General features: G+C 47.8%; 2 protein-coding genes across 4 annotated transcripts; one reads left to right on the top strand and one right to left on the bottom strand.

Annotated features, from left to right (window-relative positions):
• Positions 1-249: 249 nt before the first annotated feature.
• NDUFS2 (NADH:ubiquinone oxidoreductase core subunit S2) lies at positions 250-16,596 on the bottom strand. The gene is made up of 14 exons (XM_035098713.3): positions 16,499-16,596; positions 12,970-13,073; positions 11,831-12,021; positions 11,498-11,618; positions 10,358-10,470; positions 9,158-9,232; positions 8,852-8,929; positions 7,530-7,615; positions 7,267-7,386; positions 5,366-5,495; positions 5,158-5,253; positions 4,078-4,161; positions 1,792-1,849; positions 250-468 (listed from the first exon to the last, which is right to left on the bottom strand). Exons 1-14 carry the CDS (start codon positions 16,582-16,584, stop codon positions 431-433), a joined length of 1,380 nt encoding a protein of 459 aa, XP_034954604.2. The 5' UTR covers positions 16,585-16,596; the 3' UTR covers positions 250-430.
• A 337-nt stretch (positions 16,597-16,933) lies between these two features.
• On the top strand, positions 16,934-23,366 carry UQCRQ (ubiquinol-cytochrome c reductase complex III subunit VII). 3 transcript variants are annotated; one of them, XM_088659694.1, is made up of 4 exons: positions 16,934-17,006; positions 17,862-17,904; positions 18,035-18,202; positions 23,156-23,366. In XM_088659694.1, exons 3-4 carry the CDS (start codon positions 18,049-18,051, stop codon positions 23,248-23,250), a joined length of 249 nt encoding a protein of 82 aa, XP_088515820.1. In that variant the 5' UTR covers positions 16,934-17,006; positions 17,862-17,904; positions 18,035-18,048; the 3' UTR covers positions 23,251-23,366. The 3 variants fall into 3 exon arrangements, with proteins under 3 accessions (XP_088515820.1, XP_088515819.1, XP_060125870.1); XM_088659693.1 differs by lacking the exon at positions 17,862-17,904 and having other exon boundaries at positions 18,040-18,202; XM_060269887.2 differs by lacking the exon at positions 17,862-17,904.
• Positions 23,367-23,894: the final 528 nt, after the last annotated feature.

Genomic DNA, 23,894 nt, shown 5'->3' with positions numbered 1-23,894 from the left:
TCCCAAACACTGTTTGTTCTCTCGGGAGCTGCTGAGGGTTGAACGCAGCCTGTACTGTCTGCAAAGCAAAATGATGTCTGTGTGCATGCATTTGCTTTTTTTTTAATGGCCCAGCACTGACAGACAGAGAGAATGGGAAAAAGAGAACTCTGAGAGCTTCAGCCTTAAGCAAAGGAAGAGGAAGCTGAGGGAGGCGGAGGGGAGGCCCCGCTGGCAGATTCCTCATCACAAACACACAGAGACGCACCCTGAGTTTGCCGAGAGCATTTTGTTTAATTATAGCTAAGCCCTGCCTGCAGTGCAAGAAGGGCCACACAAGACTGTACACAGAGAGAGAGAGAGAGACACGGTCCTTGCTGGGAGGTGTCAATTCAGGAGGGATTCCCCCTCTACGAGGAGATGCTGTGGTTCGCTCCAGGGGGCTCAACGCTTATCTATCCACTTCGCCAAAGACGATGTCCTGGGTGCCTGAGGAAGAGGAGGAGGAGGAGAGGCGTGAAAGCTGCCAGGGATGGTGCCTACAGCATTCATGTTAGACATTTGGCAGCAGAGGGCATTGAAGGGTTGCAGTCCTAGCCACACTTCACAATGTGATGGGACTTGCTCCTGGAAGAAGCATGCCTAGGAAGCAGGCTGCTCTGCTGCAACCCAGTGCTTCACTTTTTAGGAAAACGGGTTGCCCATCATCAAATGTTAGCAGACAACTTTGTCCACCCCACGAACTCCATTATGGAAACTCTCCCAGATGCGGACTCTCCAGATGTTCCTGAATGACAGCTCCCATCATCCCTGCCCATTGGCAACATCTGGAGGTCCAGAGGTTCCCCACACCTGCTCTGACACTTGGTACGAGTCAACTCCCTCTGCTCGTTCCACGATGGGAGAAACACTTTCCAAATGTGCTCAGGAGGAAACATCGTCTTGTCCATGGGTAGGCAAACTAAAGCCTGGGGGTCGGGGCCGGCCCAATCGCCTTCTAAATCCGGCCCCCGGACGGCCCGGGAATCACCGTGTTTTTCCATAAGTAGAATGTGTGCATTTATTTTAAATGCATCTCTGGGTTATTTGTGGGGCGTAGGAATTGGTTCAATTTCTCCCCCCCAAATATAGCCCCCCACAAGGTATGAGGGACAGTGGACTGGCCCCCTGCTGTAAAAGTTTGCTGACCCCTGGTCTTGTCTGACTATCAGATCCTCCGCGGAGCAGGTAGACCCAGACCTGATGGCTCAACCGTGGCTTAAATTAGCCCTGGAGAGGAGGTCTGCAAGGATGGGGAAAGCTATGTCCCTCCAGTTGTTATTGGACTCCAGCTCCCAGCAACTCCAGCCAGCACAGCCAATGGTCAGGGATAACGGGAGCTTAAGTCCAGAAATATTTGGAGATCGCCGCAGGTTTCCTAACCCTCGTACAGCAGCTGAGAGACTGAGGCTGGAGTCCTAACCCCACTTCCCTGAACGTATGTCCCATTGAATTTAATGGGGCTTGCTTCTGAGTGGGCACAGTCAGCACTGCAGACCGAGTCCCTGGGAATTCCACCACCGGAATCCTCCATCTTGCTACTGGCAAGCTGCTTGCTATCTCTTCTGCCAAAGGGGCGTCATTCTGTCTGCGTGGATTATCAGCATCTACTTGGCATGCAGACGGCCCCAGGTTCAGTCCCGGAAATCTCCAGACAGGTGCGCCTCACAAGGCTACAGCTACCTGCTTCCCACCTGCCTGTCCACCACCTCCCCTCCCCCTCCCCTCCGCCAGCCAAAAAGGCCAACCAAAAAGAATGGAAGTCAGACCTACCGATGATGGCCACCACGTCCGCAAGCATGTGACCTTGCGACATCTTATCCAGCCCAGCCTGCAGAAATGGATAGGGGAGGCGAACATTTAAGAATGTCTATGGATTTGGTGTTTGTTTGCTTATTTTCAATAGAATTAAATGTCAGATGGATGGGGCAAGGAGAGGGGGAAAAAATCAGGAGAAGCAAAGAGGTGGTCAAACCACCCTCCCTGCAGTACAGGGGTGAGGAATCTCTCAAATGCGGCCCCCAAAGTCTCTATCTGGCCCTCAGGACTCTCACTGCACACCCACCCCACCAAGGGCCCTGCTTTGTACTTTCCTTCAGTGTTTTTGCCTAAACTCTGATCATTCCTTTTGTTTGCCTGGATGAAGGACGGGGGATGTGCATGGAGGCTCATGCATTCCCTATCCCTAATTTAAGGTTTAGAAGTGTCAGGAAGTGGAATGCTCTCAAGTGCTTTGCTGCCACCAAGCCAGGGCTATAAAAACAGCACACCTGATGTGGGGAACCGCTGCCCCTCCAGATGTTGCTGAATGACCGTTCCCACCAGCCCCAGCAAGCATGCCCAATGGTCGGGGATGATGGGGATTGTAGTCCAGCAACATCTGGGGGAGCCAAAGGTTGACCACACCTGGCTCAACATGTTCTCCTAAACAGCCTTCCACCACAAATGTGACAGGAGGGGAAAAGCAGAACTGGAAACCAAATTTAACTTGCTGAGAAATCTCAGCCTTGATTTTAAAAAGCATTTCACAAGGTCTAGAAACTTGAGGGCTTTTTTTTAAAAAAAAAATGCACCAAGCAAATAATTCCTGCTGAAGTCATAGGAAGCCAGCCTGGATCGCTCAGTTGGTAGAGCATGGTGCTGATAATGCTAAGGTTGCAGGTTTGATTCCCATATGGGACAGCTGCATATTCCTGCATTGTAGGGGGTTGGACTAGATGATCCTTAGGGTCCCTTTCCAACTCTACAATTCTATTAACCTAGGACAGTTCTAAAACTCCAAACTTGCACCTACTTTTCAGGACTTAGCCCCATTGAACTCAACAGGACCAACTTCTGAAGAAACATGTAACATGTAAGTTTGTGCTGTGAATTAGGTTTTCCGTGGTTGAGAGGCCCAGTGATCTGGAGAGATCAATTTGCCTCTCTTGCAAGTTCAACTGAAACAGAATCATGTAACAAGAAACACGGGAATTTGCTTAACTCGGATGGAGAGGAGTCAGCATTATTCTGGGAACATGACAAGTTTTGAATGAGTTTTTTTTTGGTTTTTTTTTGGGGGGGGGGGTACAATGCAGAACTCACACCATCCTCCCTGCATGTGCACCCGAAACCACAACCGAAAGAGTTTTCCCAACTCTAGGTAATGAGAAGAGGAACACAATAGAGGTAGGAAACAGCCCCTACACACACACACACACACACACACACACACACACACCCCAGTCAAACAGATGAGCAGAAGGACAGAGTCCCTCTTTTTGCAATGCTGAACTCTCCTAGCCTGTAAGGAAGAATGACTACCAGAAATAGTTCAAGGAAGAGCTGGGAAATTCCCCCTGCCAGCCCCCTGAGCAAATATTTCCAGTCCCGTTCTATTAAAACATGCAGCAAGGACACCTAGCCAAATCTGAGGGTCATGACGTATTGCCATATGCCAGGGGCGGCCAACTCCTAAGAGACTGTGATCTACTGGCAGTAATCTACCCCCTTTTGGGGGGTTCAGGTCAAAGTGGTTGAGCTTTGGTTAGGAAGGAGGGAGAATGTTGAGCTTTTTTAGGGGAGCCACATTTGTTCAGCTTCTTTGGGGGGAGCCAATGATCTACCAGTGATCTACCGCAGACGTCCAGTGATCTACCAGTAGATCACAATCTACCTGTTGGACATGCCTGCCATATGCTTTTCCCAAGGCAAAGAAGGAGGGGCAGGGCTTGCCATGACCCTCACCACCCAAGCTTACTGGTACCAAGAAGCTTCCTTTGTTGGGTTTCCTACAGGTGCCTCCTTTGGGACAGACAAAACAGTGCACTGCCCCAGCCTCACTTGACCACCAGCCAGCCCCTCTGCCTGCCTTCTTACTTACATCCAGCCCAGAGGGTGGCCCTGCCTATCAGCTTCCTCCTCCTCCCCAATCTCAGCGTTGCCCTTGTGGAACATAGGGCTAGTTGGCTCTGTCCTTCGTTGGCTCTGGCGCCATCTACTGTTGGGTTGCCCGCCTCCCATCCCACCAGCCCCAACGGGCACTGGCCACTTCCCCCTTCCCTCCCTTGTCCCTCTTACCAGGTGGGCGAATCCTGGAGCCTTTATCTTGCAGCGGTAGGGGCGGCTGCTGCCGTCAGAGACCAGGTACACACCAAACTCCCCCTGCAGGATGAGAATGCAGAGCAGAGGGGAGGAGAATTAGATGACCCAAATGGGGAGGCCGGGTTACCACGGTACCTGGGGTGTGAGAGGGCGGGGAGAGAGTTTGAAGCGGAGCATGGCTTTAGAACAGGCACCCCCAAACTGCGGCCCTCCAGATGTTTTGGCCTACAACTCCCATGATCCCTAGTTAACAGGACCAGTGGTCGGGGAAGATGGGAATTGTAGTCCAAAACATCTGGAGGGCCGAAGTTTGGGGGTGCCTGCTTTAGAACTTCCTCAGTGAGAGAGTTGCAAAGGATTCTGGGACTCCAATGAGAAGAGGCAGGCAACATAAAAAAGGAAACGCCCACACTATGTATTTAAAGCAGTATCGTACTGCTTTAAAGAGTCGTGGTTTCCTTGCAAAGAATCCCGGGAACTACAGTTTGTTGAGGCTGCCGAGGGTTGTTAGGACACCCCTCAAAGAGCTACAATTATCAGAGGAGTTTAACAATCATTCTCTCTTCCCAGGGAACCCTGGGAACCGTGAGTCCAGGCTGAGAATTAAGCTACAGAGATGCTCTCGTGGTAAGAAGGAAGTATACCAGAGAGCAAGATTTGGCTGGCGACCCTGCTGACAGCAAACTCAAGCGCTGACTAGACGGAAGTAAAAATGGGGCCTACGCTGAAGAAAAGAGGAATCAGCATACTTGCAAGCATCCTGAGGCTTCCAGAAGTAAGGGGACAAATCTTTTTTTTGGTGGTGGGGGGGAATATCTTAAAAATGCACCAAGGAAACCCAACCATAGCCCAGCATGGACTGAGCATGCTCAGTAGCAGCAGAATGCTGAATATCGGTTTGGTGCAGGAAGAAGCAATGAGAAAGAGGGAGATCAGAGTGGCGGAATATCCAGGGAAAGGGCATGCCTGGCTGGAGCCCAGAACGAGAGCGCTCCAGTTTGTTGCCGATCTGCTGTTCCATCCAATTTATGCACTGCTCAGAGCACAGGACTGTACCTTGGGTGCCTCTATAGCTGTGTACGTAGCTCCAGGGGGAACTTGGTAGCCCTCTGTGTACAGCTTGAAGTGGTGGATTAGGGCCTCCATGGAAGTCTGGCGAGGGGGAATAAAACACACACACACACTGTAAAACCCAGACAAAGGAGAGAGCTTCCCCATTTCACCACTAGGAGGTGCCATCTCAGCTCAGGGGTGGTTTGGTTACCTTCATCTCCGCCCGCTTTGGAGGGGAGATCTTGGCATCGTCCACTTTGATCTCTCCCTCGGGCATCTTGTTGAGGGCCTGCAAGATGATACGGAGGGATTGGCGCATCTCCTCCACTCGGCACAGGTATCTGTTAGGGAGTGTGGGGTAGTGGTCAAAGGTGACAATTCAAATCTCTAACTCAGTCATGAAGCTCGCTGGGGGGGGGGGCAATGGTCATGGTCTCTCCACCCATCCTACCTCACAGGGTTGTTGTGAAGATGAAACGGAATTGGAGGACAAGGGCAAAGTCCACATTCCTTGGCGGCAAGGTGGGATACAAATGCAATAAATAAAATGTTGGGTGTTCTAGTAAAAAAAACACAACAGTGTAGACCCTGTTGGGAGATTCATTCCCCGTGTACAGTCATAGGTTTGTTGTCTGTCATATGACTGTATGCGTTTTCATTCCACAGAGTGGAAGTGACGTAGACAGGGTGTTTGTCTTACGTGTTCCTGAAGTAGAACTATTGTTCTTTGTTCATTCTCTGCTGTCTGTGAAGCTAGAGAGAGGGAGCCATGATGAAGAGCTCTGAGTGTGTTTATATGTAAATAAAGTAGTTTAGCCAAATGCTGTGCTACTGAATCTGTTTACGCAACTGCGCAAACCTCTGCGTATCTGTGAAGTGTGCTGGTGTTCGTCTGACACCAGTCACTGTGATGTTCGGGCTGGAGAATGCTTATGAAGCTCCCGAACGATCGCCCAGGAGGGGGAGAACATGCCAGCCGGGCATGTGTCTCTGCCAGGGTCCTACTCGTAAGTAGGCCTTTTGCTGACAGACCCAACTAGTGTGGCATAGTGGTTAGAGTGGACTAGCAGCTGGGATACCAGGGTTCAAATCCCCACCTGGCCATCAAATTCACCTCTCTCTCAGTCTAACCTACTTCGCAGGGTTGTTTTGTGAGAATGAAGTGGCGGGGCTGGGGAAGATCCTTGAAATGGAAAAGGGGAGAACCACACATGCCACTTTGAGCTCCTTGAAGGAAAGGTGGGATATAAATTTATCGGTTTGTACCCCGTGATAGCCCTACTTAGAACATACCTGTTTAAATAAATCAACATGAATAACTTAGGGCTAATCAGTTTTGGCCAACTAAATTCTATTCAGAGCAGACCCACTGGGCCTAAGTTATGCATGCTGTTTAATTTCAATGGGTCTATTTTGACTAGACTAACATTGGATATAATAAGATACTATACAGAACTTGGCTGGGTACCACCCAGTGCTAATATTAAAATTAACAACAGAGGGAAATCCCAGGAAGGTCCCATTAACAGAGCACACCAGGAAGGGGGCTAAGGAACAGACTGCCCACCTTCAGGCCAGAGGGTGGGCCCTTTAAGAATCTAGAGCTCATCACAAAGAGGTGGAGCCTGAGAGCAGGAGCTTAAAAAGGCTCCTTCTGCTCCCAACCTTCCAAGGAGCCAAGTGGCTCATTTGGAGTTCTCCATGGTCCTGCAATGTTTGACCGGCAGGAACTCCTTCTCCCAGGGATCCTGCATCAAACCAAGCCAACACAAGCATGGCTCTTTTAAATCCAAGCTCTCTGCAATTGCCACAAGAATTGGGGGAAGGAGGGGATGGCAGTGACAGCTCACAATGGACTTGGCTAGAAAGTCAAGTCAAAATCTGTAGGCAGGTGAGATAATATTTCAAAAGTGGGAGGCTCTGGAAGGGATCCATGACTCATTGCAGCAGAGGAAGACATCGGATGAACCATTCTGACTGCTCTTATGATGAGAGAGACATTGTGCTTTTTGAAGAATTGCATACTATTACTGAGAAGTTGCTGGACAAGCTCTTGGGGGCATGCAGACCACCAAGTGCAGGTAAACCCCCCTTCAGAAACTGGAATCACACCTGTCGTAGCAGTCACCTCGCGACCCAATCGGGACATCGAACTCCACCTGGTCGTAGACGTCGTATGGCTGGGTTTTGCGAAGGTCCCACTGGATCCCTGAGCCACGAAGCATCACTCCACTGACGGGGAAAGACGAAGAGGAGAGATGCAGGAGGGAAAACTCAGCTTTTGTGCCCAAGGTTAAAGTGAGCACCCACACAATGCAGAACACCCTAATCCCGGTGGACACCAGCTTCACCACGTGATTTCACTGCTCTGTTACCTAAAACCATAATTGAGAGCTTCCTCCGACGTCACCACTCCAATATCAACTGTCCGGTTTTTCCAGATTCGGTTGTTTGTCAGCATCTGCAGGGATGGAGGAAAAGAAAAGATACAATTAACTGAACCGTGGAATCTAAATTGGGGGAGTGGGGAACCCCAACCAGCTCTTCCCCCTTCAGATCACTAATTTCCTACTAGTCAGTTGTGCTCATGGCACAATTATCAGGTTTTGTTTTATATTTCTCTTACGATAGGGTTGGTGTTACTGAACTACACCTCCCATCATCCCCAACCAGCTTTTAATGTTTGATGGATTTCTGTATTTTAATGTTTTGTTGGAAGCCGCCCAGAGTGGCTGGGGGAACCTGGCTAGATGGGCAGGGTATAAATAATAAATTATTATTATTATTATTATATAACCATTGGGTTATCCTGGCTGCAGGCAGCTGGAGCCCAACAAGATCTAGAGGGTCACAGGCTCCCCAACCTTGTTTTAAGAGGAGGAAGGGGGGAAACCATGGAGAATAACAGAGAGAGTGGATGTCACAACAAACCATAGTTTAAGCATGATAAACCGTATCTTAAATGCAATAAACTATGGTTTACTGTGACCAGCACAAGCCTAGGACTCTTCTCCCCCTGCTCCTTATTTAGCACAGTTGCTAGAGCCTGAAACTATGGTTAATTTTAACTCTGGTTTGCATAAGAATTTATTTTATTTAAAACAGTTAAAGCCACTTATTTAAAAAGGAAACCTCTAGGTCAGGCACCCCCAAACTGCGGCCCTCCAAGTGTTTGGGCCTACAACTCCCATGATCCCTAGCTAACAGGACCAGTGGTCAGGGATGATGGGAATTGTAGTCCAAAACATCTGGAGGGCCAAAGTTTGGGGATGCCTGCTCTAGGTGGCGTACAACATAAAAACAGCACTGTTGAAACAAAAAAATACAACATAACACCCTTGAAACAAAAGCAGTAATTCATACAGATGAAAACAGGGTCTGATCTTTTGGCTCAGGGAGAATCTGAGTGAAAAGATACAGCTTTTACAAGTATGAAAGATCTTTAGGAAAAACGCAAACAATCCCAAGGAGTGCCCCCCACAATCCCCCCAAGCCCAATGAAGACTGAATGTGCTCAGTAGGCATGAAATATTGACTGCCTCTTGGAGGGGAAACTAGGGGAGGAGCATAGGATGGCTGAAAGAAAGCATATTTGTTTGACTGCCCAAACAGCAGGAGCCTGCCACGGTAGCTTGGGTGGTCACAGAGAAACCTCGTGGCAAGGGCTGCCCCCCCTTGTTTGTCAACAACGCCTCACCTCTTCCACCTCATCTATCCGGATGGAGAAATTCTTCACAAACTCATAGATGTCATCCATCAGCCCAAGAGGCATGTCCTGAGTGACGGGAATGGAAAAAAAGAGAGGAGAGGAGAAAATGTAGAAAAGATATCCTGGGATAGTGTTAAACTAAGACTAGAACCAACAGTGACTATGACCCCTGGAGAGAGGGGAGGGCGGTCCTGGAGAACTAGTGGTCTTCCTGTCTCTGTGAAAAACAAGTCTTCAGACCTGCCCAATCCAACCTGGCTGTCTACCTGCCTGGTCACAAAGTAGCCTTCTCACCTGGTGGACCCCTCCTGGGCGGACGTAAGCAGCGTGCATCCGGGCTCCAGACACCCGTTCATAGAATTCAAACATCTGGAAGGCAGGCAAAGGAGGGGGGAAGGGGGACATTTTACAGGTGCAATCCTGTGGACGGCTCCCAACTGCCTCTCCCATTCTGCCATGGGTTCCCCACCTGATGCCTTCTTTTGGACTAAGGCTGGCTGGGGCTAATGAGAGGGGGGTTGGACTAGATGACCCTTGGCGTGCCTTCCAAGGACTCTACAATTCTATGATGCTATGCAATGCTCTCTTTTTTTTTTTACTAGACCTGGCTGGGGGTGATAGGAGGTGCAGTCCCAAATACCTAGAAGGCACCAGACTGTCGAAGGCTGTAGGTTTCTTGGTTTCATCCCCAACATCTCAAGTTTGCACAGCTATGAACTTCGTGCTTGAGGTGTCAGAATGATGCCGCACATCACGGCAGGCAGTACTGGGATAAGAGAGAACAACTTTCCTACACCACTGAGCAAGAACCCTGTGGATGCCTCAGTAAGTAGAGCAGGAGACTCTTAACCTCAAGGTTGTGGGTTTGAGCCCCATGTTGGGCGAAAGATTCTTGCATCTAGGATTCTAGCCCTCTGTGTACGTAGTGCCACAGGGACCAGAAAGAGTTTTGGGTTTTATGCAATCTGCACAGGCTTGCTTCTTTTGCATCATTTAGAAACAAGCAGGAGATGCAAGGTGTAGTAGGGCATTTATGCCTCGTCCTGCCACCCCCAAGAACTCTTTCTGGGTTCTGACTTTGTGCACAGAGTTCTAAAGCAGGCTTCCACAATCATCAGGACTAGAAACCTCGTCAATTACTTTTTGAAAACAAAGGTTAATATGCTCAGGACACTGAATCTGGCACCTTTTGGGGGGATGTGTGTGGAATCAAGAGAATACCTTGAGCAGAGGCAGGCAGTCTCCTTATATGTCACCCTAACAACCATCTAGGGAGGTATGCCAGTAGTCTTATCCCTCTACTGGAGATGGCGGGGTGGAGGGCTTGCCTAATGATCGCCTAGGCAGTTTTGATACATGAGGATTTAAAAGTTCAAAACTAGAACTCTGAAACTTGTCTGGAATAAATGGGTGTGATGAAGCTGGCAGATGGCACTCCATGGCACCAAGGCCACTTGCGTCTCTGATGACAGCGCTGGATCCAAGAGTACTTGCCTTTTCCCTCTCCTCAAACATCCAGAAGAAAGGAGTCATGGCCCCAATGTCCAGGGCGTGGGTTGTGATGGCCATGATGTGGTTCAGGAGACGCGTGATTTCGCCAAAGAGAACTGGAAAGGAGGCAGAGACTCAGGTTAGCTACTGTGAACGCAGGACCAGGGGCATGTAAGGAAACGGATGGGGAGGGAGGATAGGGCACATGTTAAACGCCACAATCCTAAGCATGTTTACCCAGCCACATGGAACTCAAAGGGGTTCACTCCTTAGTGAGTGTGTTTAGGGCTGAGGCCTAGGACACAGTGCAGGGGTGAGGTACCTGTGACCCTCTAGGCACTGTCAGACTCCAACTCGCATCCTTCCCGATGTCATGGACTGGCTGGATGCAGAGGAGTGGTGGGAGGTATTAGCTGGGGAACCCCACAAGGGAAGAAGACCCAGAGCCAGGAGACTGGTGGTGGGATGATCAGAGGGAGAAGAAGGGAGGACTGGGAGCAGGAGGTGTTGGAAGCTGAAGAGGTGACAGGGTTTAGTGAGCAGGAAGAGTCTGTATCAGAGAGCAGTCCAGAATCAGAGGCAGAAGCGGAGACTGGAGAGGAGGGGGGCCAAGAGGCAGAGATCAGGCAGGCTGCTGAAGAAGCCAGGGCAAAGGGCAGCTCCCCACCCCCCACCCCGATCTCCCAGGACTTTGCTGAGACATGAAGAGGTGGAGGAAAGAGAGACAAGAACGGAGGAGCCTCAGATTGCAAGGGAAAGAACTGGGAGGGGGGGGCTTAAGGAGTGGTGGGAAGGTGGGGAGCACCAGCCCTCACAACTGCCTCATTGGGACTAGTTCTGCTGAGAAGAGTTGTTGTGCTCACTGGCCTGAGCTGTGTTTGTTTCTTTGAATAAAGCGTTAACTTCACGGATACATGAGTTATTGCTGACTTGACCCTGACACCCAGCCAAGACAACCAACATGCAGGGATGATGGGAGCCGGAGTCCAACAACATCTGGAGGGACACAGGTTCCCCTTCCCTGATGTTGGCTTGTTTAAAGGTACACAAACCAAGGAGGAAACATGGGCTGCAGGTCAGTGGCACTGCTTCATTGGCTAGCTGCAACCACACCCTCGTAAGGTGCCTGCTTTGCTTACCCACCTCGGATCCACTGAGCCCTCAAGGGTGGACGGATGTTGAGCAGCTTCTCCACCGCCAAGGAGTAGGCCTGCTCGTTGCACATCATAGAGACGTAGTCAAGCCGGTCAAAGTATGGCAGAGCCTGAGCCAGAAAAGGATAGTTTGAAAGCAGCTAGAGACTTGCTCAAGGATCTTCAGAACATATTAAGAATTTTACTGGATCAGGCCAGTGGCCCCTCTCGTCCAATGTCCTGTTCTCACAGTGGCCAACTGAAGGCCCGTGATGGGAAGCCCGCAAGCGGGAGTGGAGTGCAAGAGCAGCTCCTGCCATGCGCGATTTGTGAGCCAGATTACCTGGAGATAGGTCTTGTACTCTATCAGCTTCTCGGTGCCCCGGTGAAGCAAGCCGATGTGGGGGTCACATTTCTTCACAGACTCCCCGCTCAGCTCCATGACCAAACGCAAGACCCCGTGAGCCGCAGGGTGCTGAGGCCCAAAGTTGATGGTCAGATTGGAGACGTTTTTCTCAAAGGGAGGGTCCTTGTCTGTTTGGGTCAGAAGATCACATGTGAGACATCTTGCTGGTAAGGCAGGAGAAGGGAGTCCTTCCTCAACCTAATGGCTGCACTTACTCGCAGGCCAGCAACTGGAGAAACACATCCGTGGGTGGGGCAAGAAGCAAAAGTGGGAGGAGCAAAGGATATTACTTTTACCCAGGGATGGGCAAACTCAGCCACACTGCTTACCAGCCCTGCTGGGTCTCTTTTGCATGCATTTTTTTCTGGCTAGAATGTGTCATTGAACTGTGATGATACCCCTTGCTGACCAGGAGACAGAGAAGTGTGGGTGGGTGGGTGGGTGGGTGTAGAAACCTCTGGGTTTTGTGTGGCTGAAGGTGTACTGTACAAAGGTAAGGGAAAAGAATGGGGAACCTTCCAGGTGCCAAATAATAATAATAATAATAATAATAAATTTATGCTACCCATCTGATTGGGTTGCCCAGTAGTGAGCAAGGCCAGAGGCAAAAGTAGGCATAGCAACAAATGAGAATTATATATTTCTAAAGCTAGTTTCTTCACACACTGTGTTTTTTTAATGAGATTGTTTTATTTTGATTACGTGTGGATGTTCTGTAATTGATCCGGCATGGAAGCCAACCTACTCAAGAGCAGACCCCGTGAAATCAATTGACAAGCTAGTCACTGCCATTTATTTACAATGGATCTGTTCTGAGTAGAAGTTAGTTGTGTGCTGCCCATTAGTGTTTCTCAAACTTGGGTCCCCAGCTGTTTTTGGACTACAACTCCCATCATCCCTAGCAAGCAGGACCAGTGGTTACAGATGATGGGAGCTGTAGTCCAAAAACAGCTGGGGACCCAAACATGAGAAACACTGCTACATCAATAAATACAGCAGAACAATACTATATTTCACCCCATTGAGAAACTCCACATGAGAGGGAGACTCCATTCAGTTCTATGGAGGAAACTCACCGTTCCAGGGAGGAGGGACCCATTTTTCCGTCTCTTTCGTGGGATACATGACGGCGCCTCCATAATGCTCGACATACTCCACATCAGGCTGCCACTGCTTTCCTCTAAGGAAGGGAAGAAGAAATGTTAAGATCTGCTCAGGCAGCAACACTCAGTATGAACCTGAAAATAGGATGCTGACTAGCTTGTGTTGCAGGGCAAGCCTTGGCACTAGGATAGATGCTGACCTTGGGAGACATCCACCAAATCTGGCTCCTATTTGTTTTCCTGGCTTTGAATCAGTTGTCTGTAAGACCAGCCCAACACTGTATTTTTATTTATTTATTTTACTGGCAGTTCAACACAAGTTTCTTTTTGTATTTAAGGAATTTATACCACACTTTTCACCATGCTTACCGGGGGGGTGGGGGGGATAAAAGCACACTATACAGAAAATTTAAAACATAGATTCCAACGTCTCGCACTGACAACAAAGACAAACAAATAAAGAACCGACCCACAAGGCACACATACACTATGCCAGGCTTCCTCAACCTCGGCCCTCCAGATGTTTTTGGCCTACAACTACCATGATCCCTAGCTAGCAGGACCAGTGGTCAGGGATGATGGGAATTGTTGTCTCAGAGCATCTGGAGGGCCAAGGTTGAGGAAGCCTGCACTATGCAAAAGAATGAAAAACCATCACTTCCGGGTTCCCGCGACATGGCAGATGGACTGCGGATCTGACAGCTCTGTCAGATTCGGCCTCATGGAGCTTCCGGGGAAGAGCACAAGGGCGATGTGCTCCCCCTCCCCCCCAAAAAAAACCAAGAGGAGCATTGGGTTGTCTCGGGGTCCTGCTGCTCACAGACGGCGCCTTGGCATTGCTGGTCTCTGCTGTCTATCCTGAGAGGTGCAGAGAGTGGGGGTGAAGCCGAGTGAAAGCGTCAGTGAATAATAATAATAATAATAATAATAATAATAATAATAATAACAATAATAATTTATTATTTATACCCCACCCATCTGGCTGGGTTTCCCCAGCCACTCTGGGCGGCTTCCAACAAACATTAAAATACAGTACAATAATCTATTAAACATTAAAAGCTTCCCTAAACAGGGCTGCCTTCAGATGTCTTCTAAAAGCCTGGTAGATGTTGTTCTCTTTGACATCTGATGGGAGGGCGTTCCACAGGGCGGGTGCCACTACCGAAAAGGCCCTCTGTCTGGTTCCCTGTAACTTGGCTTCTCGCAGCGAGGGAACCACCAGAAGGCCCTTGGCACTGGACATCAGTGTCCGGGCAGAACGATGGAGGTGGAGACGCTCCTTCTGGTATACTGGACCGAGGCCGTTTAGGGCTTTAAAGGTCAGCACCAACACTTTGAATTGTGCTCGAACACGTACTGGGAGCCAATGTAGGTCTTTCAAGACCAGTGTTATGTGGTCTTGGCAGTCGTTCTCAGTCACCAGTCTAGCTGCCACATTCTGGATTAACTGTAGTTTCTGGGTCACCTTCAAAGGTAGCCCCACATAGAGCGCATTGCAGTAGTCCAAGCGAGAGATAACTAGAGCATGCACCACTCTGGCAAGACAGTCTGCAGGCAGGTAGGGTCTCAGCCTGCGTACCAGATGGAGCTGATAAACAGCTGCCCTGGACACAGAATTGACCTGCACTTCCATGGACAGCTGTGAGTCCAAAACGACTTCCAGGTTGCGCACCTGGTCCTTCAGGGGCACAGTTACCCCATTCAGGACCAGGGAGTCCTCCACACCTGCCCGTCTGTCCCCCAAAAACGGTACTTCTAGGCACCATTGTAGCTCCGTGAAGCAAAGCCTCTGATCCAGCCACAAGTGGTTACCACAAGCTGATTGCAAAGGTGAGGACTGTGGTGGAGGGTGTTAAAAGGAAGTCCGCTCCTGTTCCTGGTGCTATGAGCACGAAATACATACAAGTGAAGTGTTGATGAAGTTTACCTTGGGAGATAAGTTAACTAATGAACAATAAGGATTAAAAGATTACACATAGCTTTCGTTTATACTAATCTCAAGATTTTTTAAAACATCGAACTTGACTTGAACTGAATTTGAACTTGAATCTCACCTATGCTGTGACTGAACCTGACTTAAAATGGAGGAAAAAGCAGAGAAGGATTGCAATGTTATTTAATGGAAGAATACTACAAATTTCCTCTCTGGAAGAAAGATTGGACTGACTCTCTGAATCTATGCTACTTTGGGGAAAGAAATTTTTGATCTTTTAGAGTGTTGAAGACATCTAACCGAATGGAATTATAATTGTGGACTTATTTTATAATAAGGTATTAACTGGTTAAAAATCAATATTTTTTTTAAAAAAGAGGACTATAATATTCATAGTCAATATTGGACTAAATCAGACTTTAAAATAACATTAATATTATAGCTTTACTTATATTGGTAACCAAAAATCATTTTGATGTGAATGGATGTAAAGATGGGAATATATAACTGTTAAAATCTGCTTTTGTGAGTAAAGTGGAAGGGGGGGAGGGAAGAGGCTGGAAGTACTGGTTTTCTCTACTGAGCATAGTGAATTGGCCTTGACAAAGTACCTACTGATAAAGGTGGGAAAGGACTTTTTGTTTTGGAATTTAATCTTAGAGAGGAAGCTGGGAATTGGGGAGAGAATTTGCCCCCCTTTATCCCTGCAAGGAGCTGAGCGGGTGGGTAGAAGCGAGAAGGGAAACGACGTTAGGTACCGTTGTGGCGGGAAGGGAAACGGTGTTTCCATGCACTCTGGTTTCCATCACAGTGTTCTGTTGCGCCAGAAGCGGTTTAGTCAGGCTGCACACAAACACAGGCTCCCTCGGCCTGAAAGCGAGATGAGCGCTGCAACCCCATAGTCACCTTTGGCTAGACTTAACCACCCAGGGCAGGCATCCCCAAACTGCAGCCCTCCAGATGTTTTGGCCTACAACTTCCATGATCCCTAGCTAACAGGACCAGTGGTTGGGGAAGATGGGAATTGTAGTCCAAAACATCTGGAGGGCCGAAATTTGGGGATGCCTGATCCAGGGGTCCTTTACCTTTATACATTTACCTTACCATGCAAGAGCATATAGAAAGTGAATCCAGGCCTGGGGACTGATGCTGCTGGATCCCAACTCTCATCAGCCTCGGTCAGCACGGTGTGTGTGTGTGTGTGTGGTCCAACGTATGGTTTCCCACCCCCCAGCTACCAAAGGGGTTGCCCTACATGTAACGCAGATTTTGAACTGAGATTCATTATCTTTTCTCCCCCAAACCTGTTTCAGTTTTTGGCCTCTGAACAGAAACGCACGATGCGACGTACAGAGACGCTACCTCTGCGCATATGCAGACGGCGCCTTTCCTCACAAGCGTCCTCCTGCACACGTTGCAGCCTGGCTTCCGTGAGGACTAGGACCTTGACATTTCTCTAGAAATTTACCGGTGTGGGAAGGGAGCCGCGTAGCCGTAACGGCAGACCCTCAGTCATTAAAACAAAAAGAGGGGAAAGCTATTTCCAGGATGGTGTGAAAAGGGTATTACCTGCTGGGCGCCGCCCCCAGCGCAATCCCCTGTCTCCATGACCCTGAAGGTGCCCGCAATCTCCACAAAGCCCTGAGCGCCGCCATCTTCCTTGCGGGGTTGCGGCATCCCACAGACGTCAAACCCGCGCATGCTCCCCTTTACTGCAGTGCTTCGGAGCCGCCATTGTAGGTATGGGCAAAGGGGAAAATCCGTCCCCATCTCCTCCCAAGGAGAGAGAAGGGCAGCCGACTCCACAGCGGCCGCGGAGCGAGCTGCGCGTGCGTAGTAAGCGCACTAGGAAGCTCCCATAAACCGACGTTCTGCGTGAGGGCCGGGAGTCGACTTCAGCGGTTGCCAGTGAGCATGCTCAGCAGTACGTCGCGGGCAGGCTGGCCTGATAGGGATTCTATAGAGTCGTTTAAACCGGAAGTGACCTTGTTGGGACCGGAAAAGGGAAAGGAGGACTTGTTGCCTTTGCTGATGCTGGAGTGAGAACCGGTGACCTTTCCTGCGAGGAGCTGAGCGGGTGCGTAGAAGCGGAAATGTGGTTGGAAAGGGTTCTATCACCCCGGCCTTTATACTCTCAGGATTCAGGAGTCCCCTGTTAAGGGTCCTCGGTCTCTCTTTACTCCAGTGTAAACAGCACCCACTAGAACAGACTCCGGCCCTCCAAATGTTTGGGGCTACAATTCCCATCATCCCTGACAACTGGTCCTGTTAGGTAGGTGTGATAGGAATTGTAGTCCCAAACATCTGGAGGGCCGGAGTTTGCCTATGCCTACACTAGAAGCTCCCTGGAACCATGAGTCCCTCTAGCTCAGTCTTGTTTCCCCAACCTTCCCCAATTTTTGGTCCACACACGTTGTTGGACTACAGTTCCCATCATCCCTGACCATTGGGGCTACTGGGAGTTGTAGTCCAAGATCACCTTGGGGCCCAAGATTGGGAAAGGCTGTTTTACACAGATGTTACTGGACTACAAGCAGGGCAACTCCCCCCACCTGCACCTTCATTATATAGCTTCTGGTGAATGCTGGGGGAAAATGCACCTCTTTACCCTGGCTTTTGACACGATGTGTATATTTTTAGGGCCCACTGTATTTCTGGAATTTTAAAGTTGTTTTTAATGTTATGTAATGTTGTGTTTTTAATGTTACTAGCGTGTTTTAAGAGTTGTAACCTGCCCAGGGACCTTAAGGTGAAGAATAGGTAATAAATTGCAGGAATAATAATAAAAACGGCAACTCCCTTTGTCCTTGACCCTTAGCTTTGCTGGGTGGCACTGGTGGGAGTTGTAGCACAACTACATTTGGAGGGCAAGAGATTCCCCATTCCTGGTCCATGTGGTTCTGAGAGATGCTAACCTCTTTTTGTCATGCAGATATAGTCAGAGGTTGATACTTGGTCTTGCTTCACACTATATTGTAAGTGAGTCACCGGAAAACTCCCTTAAACAACCCCCTATGCAAAGTTAAAATGTTGGGAGAATGCACTCCACTTCAGCAATGTTTTGCTAATCCTATACTTTTCTGTCATTCCTGTTTCCTTTTGCAGAACAGCCTGCCAAAATGGGTATTCACTTTGGAAACTTGGAGAGAGTTAGGCATGTGATCACCTACAGCTTGTCTCCATTTGAACAAAGAGCTTTTCCAAACTACTTCTCCAAAGGAATTCTTAATGTCTGGAGGCGGTTCAGTTCACAGGTCTTCCGGGTGGTGCCTCGTAAGTTACAAAATTATTTAGGCTGCTCCTTTTGCTTCTTGCTTGTGTGCTCTGTGTTACCCTTGAGGGCTGGTTCTTTCTTCAGGATTAGTGCATTGATGTTCAAAGTGAAGATCAAAGGAAGTACTCAAGATGTTGGTGTCAGAAGAAGGCAGTCTCTGGAGCAGGGGTCCCCAAACTAAGGCCTGGGGGCCGGATGTGGCACAATCGCCTTCTAAATCCGGCCCGCGGACAGTCCGGGACTCAGCATGTTTTTACATTAGAATGTGTCCTTTTATTTAAAATGCATCTCTGGGTTATTTGTGCGGCCAGCCTGGTGTTTTTACATGAGTAGAATGTGTCCTTTTATTTAAAATGCATCTCTTGGTTATTTGTGGGGCATAGGAATTCATTCATATATTTTTTTCAAAATATAGTCCGGCCCCCCACAAGGTCTGAGGGACAATGGACTGGCCCCCTGCTGAAAGAGTTTGCTGACTCCTGCTCTGGAGCAACATGGCATTGGGGGGGAGCAGTTTCTTCATTGCCATCATATTGCAAAGAGGGCATGGAGCAGATTAGATGAACTTCATTATTGTTATTATTTATTTCATTTATGAATAGCTTCCTATGAATTAACTTGAAGTTACAGTACTTTGGAAACTTAAGTTGGTCCAGAATGCAGCAGCCAGATTATCAGATGGAGTACTGTTTAGATCTCACATAGCCCCATTTTAAAACAGTGGTATTTTCTTTTCTCCAGCCTCCCGCTATGAGAGAGCTTTCCTTCCCTGTCTCCCAAACAGGGTTTTTCATCCACTATCCATCACTTTTCATCTGCATGCTAACCCCTTCTTAACCCTGAGTAGAGGACCACAAAAGAACAGAGCAAAGCAGAAACAAAAAGAAAGTAGAAAAGAAAAAGAAAGGATAACAAAGAGATAAGATACAGGGTTTTGTGCCAACACCTTGAAGTTAGCCTGGTAGCTACCGTGTTTCTCCGAAAATAAGACACCGTCTTATATTTATTTTTTCCCCAAAAAACACAGGAGATGTCTATTTTTTTTCTCCTCCTCCTGCCGCGGCCGGCATTGCTGCTGCGCCTATCACTATGTCTTATTTTGGGGGTACGGCTTATATTCCTTGAATGCTTAAAAATCCTGCTATGTCTTATTTTATGGCTACGTCTTATTTTCAGAGAAACGGTATTGGGCAGCCTGTCCCAATTTATAAAAGACAGCTCTCTTTGCTCTACATTGGAAGCACTAGATGGAGCAGGAGAGCAGAGCAAGGTGACAATCTCCTTTAGTCAGTACACAGTGGCAATAACAGTCTACTCTCCCACGTGTTCCGGAATTATAATCTCCTTACTGTAATTACAAAATCTCATTAGCAATTAGTCGTCTTTAGCATCAGTGATGATGATAGTTAGCATTTAAGTAGTGCATTTCAATAGTTCAACGAATTCATATGCTGTTGCAGCCATTGACAGCAGTTTATGAAGTCCTGAGGTCTTCAGGTTTTATATTAGTGCTAGCAGCCTCTTGCATAGTGTTACCTTCCTTCTCCCGCTGTACTCTCCTCAACCCTGAGATGACCTATTTAGGCTCTGAGGTGGGTCCCTCTAAGGGCCAGCTTCCAAGCCCCTGCTCCATCTGTGTATCTTTTAAATCTTCTAGTGGCTCGGACTGTCATCACAGCATGATGACCAACCACTAAAAATGCTACAGAGACAAAAACTACCCCCCTCTCTCTACATATACAGTGGTACCTCGGGTTACATACGCTTCAGGTTACAGACGCTTCAGGTTACAGTCTCCGCTAACCCAGAAATAGTACCTCGGGTTAAGAACTTTGCTTCAGGATGAGAACAGAAATTGCACGGCAGCGGCAGCGGGAAGCCCCATTAGCTAAAGTGGTGCCTCAGGTTAAGAACAGTTTCAGGTTAAGAACGGAGCTCCATAACGAATTAAGTTCTTAACCTGAGGTACCACTGTATTCGCAAAGTGAAATGCAACAGCAGAGACAACCAGTCTGAATACCATTTAAAAGAATTACAGTAAATATGATACAACCAGACTTCATAATAGGGTTGCATCCAACTAACACATACTTGGAGTAGTAGACCCACAGAAATCAATGAACTTGGCTACTATAAGTGAGTTGGATGAAACCACATTTTGTGGTGATCTTAAAGAATCAGCACACAAAAAATGAACTAGTACAGCACAAGCTTAGCATTCTGTCGGCAACTTAGAACATAATCACTTCAGCCCAATTTACACAAGCCACTGAAAGCTACAAAGAAAAAATAATAAAATCTTCAACATTCCCCTAAAAATATTGATACCAAAATATCACTCGTCAGCAGCTAATTTTATGGGAAGGCAAGTTTGACAGGGACCAATGGAAGGAGGCGGCAGCGGCGGATTTAATTAAAAGTACAGTATTTTGGGTTACAGGTTATAGCAAACAATTCAGTGAAAAGATAGATCCAGTCTTGGTAGTTTATGCAGGGGTGGGAAAGCTTGGAGCTGAGAGCCAAATGCAGCCTTTCAAGCGCTCTCTGGCCTTTGGGACTCTCCAGACCGCTCTCCTCCTGGCTCTACTTTGTACCCTCCTTGACTGGTTCTCCCTGGCTTGGATTGTGTCCTTGAATTCTGACAACACTTCTTGCATGTCAAGATGGAGGACAGAGATGGTGTGTGTGTGTGTGCGTGTTTAGAAACTAATCTAGTATACAGATGCAAATGTTTACATTCATTGCTCCACCCACTTTTGCCTCTGATTCCACCCACAACTGGTGTGTGGCCCCCAGAAGGGAATTCAGCTGAAAAAGATTCCATGCCCCTGTGTTTATGTATTTAGCCTAGTAGCCATAGGCAACAAGTAATTCTGTGCAGGCGAGTGAGTGGGCTTGCAGAGTGGGGGCAGATTCTATTCCTTCTCTGTGCCCAGAATTGAAACCAAGTGGGCTGCCATAAAAGAGAAACCTCCTCTTTGCAGCATAAAAATCTACTAGGCTCCTCCAACTTGTTGTTATCATTATTCTTTTTTCTTTTCTCCTTTTTTATATCTAACTCATTTGTAACTGAAAATCAATAAAGCATTTAAAAAAAATTAATGTACTGTGCTCTTGCAAGAGTGAAAAAACTCCCTGCCAACCCCCAGCACACACCCACACACCTATATATATATATTGCAGGTTAGTAACTTTTTAGGGTTTAGTGGTAAGGGGTGAATAGCTGTAATCCAACTACATTTGGAGGGCACCACATTGGCTACTCATGTGTTAATACATAACTTTATTTGCTTCCATTGCAATACTTTTCTTGAAAAACTCATCAATGCAGAAGAAAATGGCAACAAACAAACTGTCATCTTAAAAAACAACACTATTCTTTCTTAAAAAATGGATTGGAAATGGCTTTCATTTTAGTCAAAGAGGGGGATAGAAATAGACAGATGGGGCTAGGCCACACAAATATATGTAGAGCTAACAGTGCATCTTTAAGGAAATGTGGAATGTCAGAGCACTTGCCATATCCTGGGCCAGTGATGGCGAACCTATGACACGCGTGTCAGACGTGACATGCAGAGCCCTCACTGCTGACACGCGCCCCATCGGCCCATTCACGCTGTTGTTTCTTTCCCCCCATTTGTTCTCCCACTCCTCCTCACGCTACAGCTTATCTCCGCTGTTAAAACCCAGATCCTTTTTGTTGTTGTTGTTGCTGCTGGTAGCCAGAGATTGGTTTTTAACCCTTTCTGTGCTTTTTCTGGCTCTTTGGCAGACGATGATTGGGTGTAAGAGTGTTCATTTTTTAACCCGTTCTGTGCTGGTTTTTTTGCGCTTTGGCAGACTATGTCAGCTGTGTGTTAGTTCCAGTGAAGGTATTATTCATCATTCATTTCTGTTCTCTTCCCCCTCCCAAAAAAGTGCAGCAGCTTTGGGGCATCTCCCTCCAAAAGCAAAGCAACTTTTTACCCCCCCCCAAAAAAAACCTCCAAAACTTTGGTCAGCAGCTCCCCCCCAAAAGCTCAACAACTCTGGGCACTTTGTGATAAATAAGGGTTTTTTGGTTTGGTTAGGTTAAATAATTAGTTTTTGGTTTATTAAATACAGTTATATATTACAATTATACATTTTTGTTATTTAAACTATAAATATTGCGAAATTGTGGTTTTTTTCTCGAAGTGACACACCACCTGAGTTATGCTCGGTTTTTTGGCGAAGTTTGACACACCAAGCTCAAAAGGTTGCCCATCACTGTCCTGGGCTGTCATGATTATAAAACTCCTACTTGTACATGTTATTAAGCAGGAGTGGGGGAGCCTCTTGTACTCCAGATCTTGCTGGACTACAATTGCCATAATTCCTGACCACCGGCCATGCTGTCAGGGTGTATGGGAGTTGGTGTCCAACATCTGGAGAGCCACGGGTTCTCCATCCCTTTTATAAAAGATGGTACTGCATTCCCAACTATTTGCTGGAATGGTACTTCATAGCAGAAGAATATGTGATTATTTTGGTAACATGTATTTAGCCTTTGTTACAGTAGACCAGGCATCCCCAAACTGCAGCCCTCCAGATGTTTTGGCCTACAACTCCCATGATCCCTAACTAACAGGACCAGTGGTTGGGGAAGATGGGAATTGTAGTCCAAAATTGTAGTCCAAAACATCTGGAGGGCCGAGGTTTGGGGATGCCTGCAGTAGACTATGGGCTGTGCCAATAGGGTGATAAGTGATTTTGATAAGGGTTATGAAGGTTGTAAGAGAGAAAGATACTACTCAGGTGATTTGGGATGCAATCCCAGGTATAAGGGACAGGAAGGGAAACGGCAGAGTCATGTGCAAGGGAGTAAAAAGACCTTTGGGACCACTGAGAACGGTGGAGCTGGATGAACATAAGTCTTGGTTGTTTTTATTGTAGTTGTAAAGCTAACTGTGTTTCTTTTTTAACCTCCTAAGCCTTTGTCGTGGCCTATGTCATCTATTCCTGGGGAACCGAAGAATTTGAACGTCTTAAAAGGAAGAACCCAGCTGACTATGAGAATGACGAATAATCTGACAGATAACAAAGAAAACAGTTGCGAGCATTTATTCTTGCCCTCAGCTTGTTGACATGAATATGCAAATATTTAAAATAACACTGGTTCAATAAACCTCTCTTCCTGTTCTACTTGTGAGTGTGATTCTTTAAGCTTTGCCAGAAGCTGAATATGCAGGCATGGGGCTGTTTTTGCTACTGTCTAGTATTCAGCTGTTTCAGGGATGGGGGACCTTTGGGGCCCTCCTGATGTTGCATTCTACCTCCCATCAGCCCCAGCCAGCATGGCCAGTGGTCAGGGCTGATGGAAATTGCAGTCCTGCAACATCTGGAGGGCTACAGCAGGGATGAGGAACCTTAGCCCTGGAGGCCAAATGTGGCCCTCCATGCAACTTTAGCTGGTCCTTGGGACTCTCCCCAGGCCACACCCACTAGCTGCCAAGTCTCCCGTTTTTCGCGGGAAACCCCCGTATTTTAAACCGTTTCCCGCTGGCCGCCCGGATTGGAAAAAATCCTGTGATTCCCCCGGATTTCCTACCTGCCAGGGAGGCTCCATTTTGGGTCCTGGCGCTGCCCAATTTCTGGTGCCCATACATGGGTAGCGCGGCACCGGAAGTCGCTTCTACGCATGTCCGGACATGCCCAGACGTGTAGAAGCAA

This window comes from Zootoca vivipara, chromosome 16, assembly GCF_965207765.1.
Source record: "Zootoca vivipara chromosome 16, rZooViv2.hap1.1, whole genome shotgun sequence".
In the NCBI taxonomy this organism is placed as follows: Eukaryota; Metazoa; Chordata; class Lepidosauria; order Squamata; family Lacertidae; genus Zootoca; species Zootoca vivipara.
Note: the sequence above shows the minus strand (reverse complement) of the source record. Positions and strands in the feature narration are given on the sequence as shown.